At 43.6% G+C, this 10980-nt stretch overlaps 1 protein-coding gene across 1 annotated transcript; it reads left to right on the top strand.

Moving 5' to 3' along the window:
* The first annotated feature begins 880 nt into the window (after positions 1–880).
* flrt2 (fibronectin leucine rich transmembrane protein 2) lies at positions 881–6041 on the top strand. The gene has a single exon (XM_069703104.1). It carries the CDS (start codon positions 959–961, stop codon positions 2927–2929), a length of 1971 nt encoding a protein of 656 aa, XP_069559205.1. The 5' UTR covers positions 881–958; the 3' UTR covers positions 2930–6041.
* Positions 6042–10980: the final 4939 nt, after the last annotated feature.

The following is a 10980-nucleotide window of genomic DNA, read 5'->3' on the forward strand; positions in this document are numbered from 1 at the left end:
CGTGTCGGCACACAAAAAGCTGATGTCTTTATTAGCCTTATCTTTTTTAGCATGTTTTCCATTAAGCAACACTGATGTTGCTGAGAACCCCTGTGAATCCATGAGTGTGTCTTCTTGCAGTGCTCTATTACCTCCTTTGATAGAGCGCAGGGGGATAAAAGCCTTCTTTATGTCTGTGAAACCGGATGTGCAAGAGCTGTTCAGAATATTTATCAGACTCTTTTTTTAACATAGCCAGTGCATAATTCCACATGAGCAGTGAACGCTATGTTTTGTGACTCTGTCTTTCTGTTTGAGGGAGAAGGAACGATTGGGAGAGAAGGGAAGACAGTTGGTGTGTGTGTGTGTGTGTGTGTGTGTGTGTGTGTGTGTGTGTGTGTGTGTGTGTGTGTGTGTGTGTGTGTGTGTGTGTGTGTGTGTGTGTTAAATAAAGAGGCAGAAGGAAAAGAGAGGCCCCTTTTTTTTTTTTTCTCCCCGAGAACAGGCCACCCCTGAAAATACTCATCTAGCTTTTCTTTGTTTTCCCCCAGGTCTCTGGATCCAAATGTCACCCCCCTTGGACTCTGCCCTGGTCGGGGACCAGCAGTGTGTGACGGACAGGCGAGCGGAGCCTGCGGTGGCTCTCTACTGCGTGGCTTCAAATTTGGCCCTGGCTGAGCTCTGCATGGAGCAGCGAGCGAAGAGTCCTGCTATGGTCTGATGTCTCAGCATGGATGGAGTCAGTCAGAGGACTGGCCACCACTAATGAGACCATCGCTCTTCAGCTGAGGACTAGCATTTACAGGATTACTCCCACGGTTTCCTGCTCTGTTCCCAGCTAACTGCATCATTACCAAACTCTCCTAGGTGGACTTTTTGGGTTTTTGGTGGATATATACGTCATTGCCTTTCTGATTTTCGTATTTGCTTTTTTTTTTTTTTATTGTTGGTTTTCCTTTTCCTTTTTTGTTTTTCCACTATGGAGTTTCTGGCTGGACCCTGGAATAAAGATTGGGCTTCATTCTTGCAGTTTTGGTTGACTGTCATCCTAAGCCTCCAAATGCAGTTCAGCCCGGGTGCCTCTTGCCCGGAAGAGTGTCGTTGTGACAAATCATTTGTGTACTGCAACGAACGCAGCCTGACATCAGTGCCTCTGGGGATAGAGGAGGGCTACAAGGTCCTCTACCTACACAACAACCAGATCAACAATGCTGGCTTCCCTATGGAACTTCACAACCTGGTCTCCGTGGAGACTGTGTATCTCTATGGCAACCAGCTGGATGAATTCCCCATCAATCTGCCCAAAAACACCAGGGTCCTGCATCTCCAGGAGAACAATATCCAAACGATCTCCAGGGCAGCTCTGGCTCAGCTGACTCAACTCGAGGAGCTGCACCTTGATGATAACTCCATCTCCACAGTGGGGGTGGAAGAAGGGGCCTTTAGGGAGGCAGTGAGCCTCAAACTCCTCTTCCTCACCAAGAACCACTTAAGCAGTGTTCCCATTGGCCTTCCGGAGGACCTGAAGGAGCTGCGGTTGGACGAGAACCGCATTGCCATCATTGCAGAGGAGGCTTTCCAGAACGTGACACGCCTGCAGCGCCTCCTGCTGGACGGGAACCTGCTGACAGATGAGGGCATCGCACCAGGGACCTTCCAGGACCTGGCCACCCTCCGTGAGTTGGCTCTGGCCCGCAATTCCCTTACCTTCCCCCCTCCCCTCCTACCCAGCCAGTCACTGGTCAAACTCAGCCTGCAGGAGAACCAGATTGACCAGATCCCTGTGGCGGCCTTCGCTGGTCTAAACAGGCTGGAAAAACTGGATATCTCAAGCAACCAGCTCCAGACACTTACGCAGGGTGTGTTTGATGGCCTGTCGAGCCTGAAGCACCTCATAGTGCGGAACAACCCGTGGCGCTGTGACTGTGCTGTGAAATGGGTGGTGGTGTGGCTCAAGTCTTTGCCTTCCTCGATCAACGCCCGAGGGTTTGTGTGTTCGAGTCCAGAGAAGGTGCGTGGCATGACAATCAGAGAGCTCACGCTGGATATTATCGAGTGCCCCGTTCAGCCCGACCAGCCCCCCTGGCCCACCCTCCGCTCCACACCCCCTCCCCCGCCCAGCACCACCCCTATCACCACCATGATCTCCACCCTCACCACCACATCTGTCCCTTACTACTCCGAGTCCCCCTCCCCTCCTCTACCCCCAATCCATAACAACCCCCCCGGGCCCCTGCCTCCTTACGAGGACCCCCTTCAGATCTCCTTCCAGGTGGTCAACTCTACCAACATCGAGGTGAGCTGGGCTTCCTATTTCACTGTCACAGCCTACAAGGTCACGTGGGTCAAAAGGGGCCAAAGCCAAATAAACGAGGGGATGCGTGAGAGGACGGTGAGTGGGGACCGGAGGCACATCAGCCTCACCAACCTGGAGCCCCGCTCTGTGTATCGGATCTGTGTCCACGTTCTGGACACCCTTAACTCCTACAGGCCCGGAGAGGATACTATTTGCTCTGAGGCCAGGACCAAGCCGACTGTGTCGACCAGAGAGCAAGCTCCTCAGGACAGCATCAACTCCACGCTGCTAATGGCCGGGATCATAGGCGGGGCAGTTCTTATCATCCTGGTTACATTACTGGGCCTGTTCTGCTGGCACATGCACAGGAAGAGCCGGTCAACCACGAACAAGTGGAAATACAACCGCGGCAGGAGAAAAGACGACTACTGTGAGGCTGGAACCAAGAAGGATAACTCCATTCTGGAGATGACTGAGACCAGTTTCCAGATAGTGGCACTGAACAATGAGCAGCTGCTCAAAGGAGATTTTCGCATTCAGCCCATCTACACGCCCAATGGGGGCATTGGATTTAGAGACTGTCACCTCAGTAACAACAGCATAGCCTACTGCAAGAGCAGCAACGTGCCCAGTACAGAGTTCTGCCACACGTGATGCAGCGGCACACAGTGGAGCGACATCCACACACATATAAATGCGCGCGCGCACACGCACACACACACACACACACACACACACACACACACACACACACACACACACACACACACACACAGGAAAACCCGAAACACTTGCATAAATACACACACATACACCGTTTGTGTAGACAACAAAAACTATAAAAATTCTAGTGAAATATAACTGTACTATATATATTTCCAAGTTCTGTCTACGATGTAATTTATACTGTGGATAATAATGTGGGATTCTCTGCTATCTTTTTTATTCTTAGAAGAGGAGATACAAGTGTTTCTTTTTTTTTGTATAACCAGCAGGGTTTTGAAAGTCGTTTTAATGGTCAGTACTGTACATGAACATGGATTTGTACAATCACGGCACCCTGGGTGTAGCTTCTGACAAAAACGCTGTCAGCCTTGGAAATTTCGGGGGCGCTTCGGAGGGCTGGGATGCTTTGCTAACCACAGAGGCAAACTATGGCCTTTTGTTTTGGGCGCTATGAAACCCCTGCAAACCCTCCCCGGTACAACAGAGCGGCGGTAAAAGACAACACAGCACAGGGGAAATCCAAACACTGCTGATTAGAGCGCTGTGGAAATATAGCACTGGTTCAGTGGTGGCATGTTGTAAAGTAAGAATCGAAGTGCACTTTCTTCTTAAGTAACAAGGCAGGAAATGAGCAGAAGCGGTGATCACGTGTGAGGGATCGTGGAGAGCTGTGCGAGGAGAATGTTATCAGTGTTGGGCTGAGCTTTCCCAAAAGAGACTTAACACTAAAAGCATCTTTGTTCTTCTAGTGTACAGTGGAACGAAGGTGGGATTAGTCAAGAGACGCTTTTTGGAAAATTCTGAAAAAAAGATGTGCCATATTCAGCAAATACAATTATGAGCATGGGCTTAAACGCAACAAAGGATTATGGCCTCTAATGAGGTGCGTGGATGTGCTGAGACTCGCAGATCCTTTTTGAAGAAATTTCCTAATTTGTTCTGCTCCCCCCCCACCCCCACCCCCCTGTTTTGGCAAGTGAGGCCACAAGGGGGCAGTTTTCCTCAGCGTCGTGTGTGGGACAGAGGAAGAGAGGGCAGGCATATCACTTTACCTCCGCCATCCCCCCGGAGCCCATTACCCAGGCAATATTACTCATGCTCAAACGGCATTGTGTAGCGTATTCTTGCTCATCGAGCCACTTAATGATGTGGAATCATTTAAAACTAACAGTGTTTTCTGTGTTTGGTGGCAAATGATATGGATTTTCACCACTGTGGTCTAATGTGGGATGAAGGTTATTTCGTGTGTGTGTGTGTGTGTGTGTGTGTGTGTGCGTGCGAGCGCGCGTGTGAGTGAAGAGAAAGAGCATGATGAATTTTGAGAAGGCTCACACAAAACGCTAATTACACACCCACTTATTTCAACCTGTCCCAGCATCCATTAGACTTTATGATAAATTAGGAAATTACAACAATAAGATCGCACCCCGCCCATGATCAGACTCGGTCAGATGAGCGAGCGCCTCATCCCGCTTCTCCTCATTTATCCTTTTGTCCGCACTTCTGAGACGGCCTATTTCCTTCCCGGTTCGCTCACCTGAACAATGCACCTGCTCGCTTCACAACGGCATTTTCTGCGAGGACGATTCTCACCGTCTACCCTCGTTTTTTTTTTTTTGTTTTTTTTTTTTCCCTTTTTCCCTCCCCGTCTGTGTCTGTCTGACACCACACTCTGATCCCTGCGTGGGCTCAATTAAAACAGTTTTCCTGCCCTTCAGCTCGAAGGCTGTGGTGGCAGCTCTTTACACGTGAGGGGCCAGTGCGGGGTCTTCATTAAGCACTATTTCAGAAGACTTTATTTGACTTGACAAGATTTTATTTTGAGGGGCCAAGCTGAAAGAATTCCCACCACCTCTCTTCCGTCCCCTTTCTCCTAATCCTCGACCAAAAAAGGGAGAAAAATATGTAGACTTTATTTTCACTTGGCTGCATGAAGCTCGGAGGTTTTTTTTTTTTAACTCTTTGTGAGGCACAGAGTTTCAGCTGCTCCGACAGAATAGACACGGGAGAGAACATAATGCGGGCAGAACTTTTTAAGTCGAATGATTTTCAAGGGCTCGTACTCAAGTTATTCCAGAGTGTCGAGAGGATCAACCTCAGCGGTCGGAGTATCTCAATAGTAGCTGCACTTACTGTAATTTCAGCAGTAGCTCAGAAAATGACTTTAATTTAAGGCATCCCCAGTTCCAGTGCTTAAAATCTGTTTTGTCATTAATGAACACAATAACTGAATTAAATCATCCGTCTTAAGATGTAATTTAGTGTCATATTAGGTCTTAAAATATTACTTTCATTAAGACAACTTATTTGACCTGTTTTTTTTATTTTTTTATTTCATTTGTTTTTTTAAGGCAAATATATTAAAAAGACAAAAATCTATCATTGAGAACATATTTAAGGACAGTTGATATTTTGGAAGATATGCTTATTTCTTGAGAGTTTGCCACTCTGCTGTTTTTCTGTTCAAAATGAAGCGACTGCCGAACGACTGTATTAACGCTGGAAACAGCTCGCCTAACTCTGTCTGGTGGCAAGAAAACTTCATGTCATTTTTTTGACTTCAAAGTTTTGTACGGAGTAAACGAATGTGATCTAACTTGCTAATCAGTGAGCTTTGAAAGTGCCGGTAGATTTGGACGGAGCTACATTCGCCATTTCCATGCTTAAAAATCGAGCTGCTGCCGACAGCCAGGTAGCCTGGCTTAGCATGAGGACTATAAACAGGGAAACGGCCGAGCTCTGTCCTGTGGTAAGAGAACTTTACTGTGACACCCCAACATGTCATTTTTTAGATATCAAATTTTGTCTGGAATATATATATATATATATAAACGCAATCCAACGTGCTCATTGGCGGTCTTTGGAGGCGTTGGTAGGTTTGAACGGAGCTGGGTTAGCCGTTACCTCGCCTATTTTCAGCTGTAGCTTCGTATCTACATAAAGACACGAGTGCTGTCAATTTTTCTCACGATGCTACAAATAAAAAGTCTATTTATGTAACTATTGCTTTCAGTAAAAAGTTGATTTATGTTGCCAAAAAAAAAAAATTAAGACAAATGTTGAGATCTTTTTTTGGGGGGCGAGGGGAGGGGGTTTCTTAATATCTAGATCTTCTGTGGTTATCAAAGCATCTCCATTTTTTTTATTTCAACCTTTTTTTTCTACTAATATCCACATATCAGCTCACCCAAACACACACTGTCCATGGAGACAGATCAGGCTGCCCTGACCTGCGCTCTACCCTGCTGACCACCTAACCTACATTCTGCACCAGCTGACATAATCCCATGCAGCAACGCTCCCGACATGTACAACTGATACTGTTAAGTCCATTTCCTTATCTTTTTTTGTTTAATTTAATGGTCTAGATAAAAGCCCTGTTTTAAGTCACGTGCTGATCAAACAAGTCAGGTCAAACCATTGCAACATGTATTATCTCCCCTGTCTGTGAATGTGTAACGGAGACAGATATTTGCCTTACCTTTTATGCATGACTGAATGATTAGCTAGAGAGAGAGAGAGAGAGAGAGAGAGTGGGAGGGAGCAGCAAAGATGAGACATAAGGAGATGGCGACGGGAATGCTGAAAAGAAAGCACATTTCTCCAACCCGCCGCAGCAACAATAAAAGCATAAGCAGAAAGAACAACACTAAACGTAATGCACAGCAGCTATCGAGAAACGGCTCATCCATAGTTCCAGAAATGAAGCGTTGCATGGCTAAATGACCCGACCAGACTGGGAAGGAGCTTTCGGTGGTTGTTTTGCAGCGCGCGTCGCCCTTAATGCAGATGAATGAACGCGGCCGCGGTCGCCGTGACCAATGGAATTACACAAAACCTATTACAGACCGCGGGCGTCAGTTCATTACTGTTTGAGGGTGCCGAGAAGTTCATTGATTCTCCTTGAAATAATAATGTTTTAATCACAAAGAGGTCAATTCAGACGGAAGACGTGGAACCGAAAAGGTTTAAGGTCACCTTTTCGTCCAGCAGGCAAAACCTTTGCTGCAAATATCTATTAGCCAGTGATATTCATTCAAGAATTTTTTTTTTTTTTTGCATGTACTGTATTTAGCTTCATAGCCTTTCAGGGTTTTTTTTGTCCTACCAGGGTTTGGACTTTCAATTTTTTCTTTTTTTTTTTCTTTTCCAAGCAATCACCCAGAGGTGGTTGAGATACAGTGTGAGCAACCATAGACGAAGGTTTTCATGTGGTTTAGAGGACGTAGGCTGGACAGTTACAGTGCATGTAAAATGGCTATGTTGGGATACCTTGCCATCCTGGCTTCTGGCTTCTCATCGAGACACTGCAGTGTTACACGTTAGCCATCCACACAGAGACGTTTTCTTAGGAACCAAAGTTAAATTTCTGTTCTCATGATGAAATATTGATGTTGTTCCATGTATGTGCCTTGAGGTTGAACTTACAATGTAAAGTCCTTGAAACCTTTAAATGTTTTTGCACAAACTGTAAATACTTCAGTGAAGCTTTTTGAAAATAAAAGAGCCATTTGATTTGAGCAATCACTCCTTTTCATTTCAGAAAGCTATTCCACGTATCCAACGCAGAAGTGAAAGTTTGTACTTGTGCTCTTGTGAGTGACCCTACACTCTCTGTCTTTTATATCTAAAGAAACACAGTCCTGGCTACATCTATTTTGGGTCAGACACTAGTAATTCTGGGTCAGAGATTTGTGCTGTACCCCACCATGCCAAGTTATCCTCTTATTTCTATACGGGCAGCTTAAGACATCTTAGCGTAGCCACCGCAGCTTAGCTGGGGAAAATCCAGGATACTCTCTCATTCTATTTGTATGGCACAACTAAATCCCCGAACAGGCTCTTTTTCCCTGATCCCTGTGTTTTACCAAAGTCCAACTTTTTTTTGTTTCCCTCCACATGACCACATCCCACGGTTGCCTCTGCAACCCACATTAGCCCAGTCCTAATTCACTGTGACAATTTACCACAGTTAAAACGCAACTGGGTGTGCCGCTCCGGGATTTTGTGCGGGAAATCGTTGTATTTCTTGAAACCCCAACATGTCAAAATGTGATTTGTTATTGGAGAATTGTAGGCTTTACAGCAAGGCCAAGTGGGTAAAATGAACCAAGGCTTTGGCACTCAAATAATCTACTGCTGTTCTTCCCTCTTTCTGTGTTGTGTAACGAGTGCCATGAAAAATTCAGAGTCTGTGATCTCATCCGTGTGCATTCATCAGGATCAGGTTATATGTCCAGCAAGCACTAAGTTTGCACTAGCTACTTGGAAAAAAAAGTATTTACTCAACTTGGGGGGGGTATATTGATTAAAGGATTCAGAGATGTGTAGATTTGTTGCTAGGAAACATCTGTGACTGTCTAATCAAAAGCAGCCAACTATGCAAACAGGAAGCCAGTGTAGCACCACAAGCTGGAACATTAACTTCCAAAAATGTTACTTTTAGGTGGCAAATCAAATGTTAAACATGACTGCCCACCTAATGTAGACGTAGGTATTTGTTTTATTTGTAAAAGAAATCTCACATGAAGAAATATATGTGTTTCAGTTAGTAGTAGCTAATACAAGGACTGGGAACAACCCAATTATGCTGACCTTGCTAATATGATTTAGCCATTGTTATTTTTATGAAATGTAATTCAAAATCTTCTTTATATACGCGAGGATTAAACATCATATTATTAAGAGTAATGTCGGGTGTGTAACCCATCTGACTTTATAAAACGTGACAAACTAGAAAGCTAAAAATAATTTGGTCAATTCATTTAGCGAGCTACTCACCTTCTCCATCTTTCATTTAGAAATTACAATTTCACAGCGGCACGTTAAATAATAACTTAACTGCTAATCATTTGTTAATGACGACACCTGTTATTAAAAAAATAAAAAATAAATACAAACAAATACGAACGTGTGTTTTAGTTGTCAACCGCGTTCTGAACCAAGTGTGTCAAATTAGAGCACTAACAATAATTCGGTGTGTTTATTCTGTAAGATTTTGTTGCTCCACCATATGTTTAACAAGTTGAAGATTTTGTTGAACCAAAGTTTTAAATTCATTCAGTATTTTAATCAAGCACAATATATACATATTTTAAGTAATTGTATTTTACTGAAGTCTTTATATTTTATGCAACTTATATCTGACTACATTACAAATATACAATTAAATGGAATAACATCTGATGCTCCTCTACAGTAAAACACTGTTAAAATCAAATACACATCAACCAACTTCAACTGTATATGTAAGGCTACTTGTACATGAATGCAGCAGTAATAACAATCCAGTGATATGAGCTTTTTTTTTATTTTGATTACATATTTTTACTTAATCTACAATTTCAATGTACGTAAAGGATTTATTTAAATTCAATGTTCTTCCATCACCGGTAACAACTAAAAGAGCTTGTTTTTCTATATCTATTCTTTTTTCTTTTTTTTTTTTAATGGTGCAACCTGTTTTATTCAGTGATACATAAATCTGTACCAAGTTAAACCTTATGTTATAACTAGGGCAACTTTAAACTGACCCGGTACAGTCGACTACAGGCCACTATGCTAATTTTCCTTAAAGAAAAAAATAAAAACAGTCCCATTGCAGTGTTTTCCTGCACAATAAAAGGCCTAAGATTTGTGAATATTGTGATTGAAGAGAGTGGTTGTTTGTTATATTCCATATGGCAGGATCTAATGAAATGTGTGTTTCTGCCTTAGAATTGTTAAGTGAACAGGTGTTATCTCTGAGTGCCTTTTTTTTTTTCCTTCTCTGCCAAAAGAACATTCAATTTTCTGCTTCGTACAAGCTCCGTAACAGCTTCACTTGGTGATCCACACTTAAGCATCTTCTAATCAGCCTCAATATGCAGAAAAAGTCATTAAAGGATGCAGTTTAAAGCAATCTTTTTCCAGGTATTATAAACATCGACATCTGCTAGAATTAACATTGAACTGCCTGGTTTAAAGCTGCGCTTCGTTGTTATCCCCGTCTTTCATTGCACTCAGTAGTCTTTAATTAAAGAATGCAGGTGAGGCCTTTGCCTATTCCGCAGTAAGTCAGGCTAATGTGTGTCAAGATGGGTCACTGGATTCCTGCCCATTTTGCTGCCAACAGTGAATGCCGTGACCATGAAGCAAAAAGCACACAAATCAATTTGGGATCCCATCCGTCTGCGTTGAAACTATATGAGGGAGTAGATGAAGGGAAAATTGCACAGAACAAGCTGCACAGTTTTTATGTTTTATGCTTTATGTTTTATTTGCCGCTTGAAGGTGAAAGAGAAAATTGCCTTGCTCGTTGTGTTTTCTCTTTTTCTGCTGCACCATTCTTTCCTGAAGGTGCTTACTCTATTTGATGCCCGTTATTTAAATTTGATGATGTGTGTTGAAAGAGACCAAAACACAGCACAGACGCTATAGGAATTCCTCTAGCAGCATTTAAGCATTGAACACAGGGGATATTTTAAGCAGCCGTCAAACAAGTGACTGTATTGAAATGTAAATTAAATTTGTCCTCCCAATTTTAGATTTCTGAGCAGAAGATTACCATGTGACGCAAAACAGTGGCACTGAGCACATTTTCTCTGCTGAAAACAGGAAGGAACTAACTAAGGAGATATTTTCTGGACTGAAATAACAAGCCTAACAAGGGGAGTTGCTTTCTAAACAGGAAAACGTTACTTTCTTTAAAAGTGTTTTCTTCCCCTTTACAACGCATGAAAAGTGGCTCGCCAGCTGTACTCAGGCCTAATTGGAGATAAAATGAGTGTTGCATCTAAAAGTGCCGTCTAACTGCCTGAAACTACTGAGAAGCTATTTACAGGTGCAGACACAATAAACGCAGCTCCTGCTGTTTACGCAGTGATGCAACTCACAAATGCAGTCCTGCAACACATGCTGCCTTTGTGAAGGTTGTAATGGTCAGTTCGCGTTGGCAGCGTTTCCTGGAGGCACCTTTTCGACTGTCTGCCCATTGTTTT

Source organism: Brachyistius frenatus, unplaced genomic scaffold, assembly GCF_029030835.1.
Source record: "Brachyistius frenatus isolate BFR_SWC_R1_liver_20210118 unplaced genomic scaffold, ASM2903083v1 Contig_44, whole genome shotgun sequence".
NCBI lineage: Eukaryota > Metazoa > Chordata > Actinopteri > Embiotocidae > Brachyistius > Brachyistius frenatus.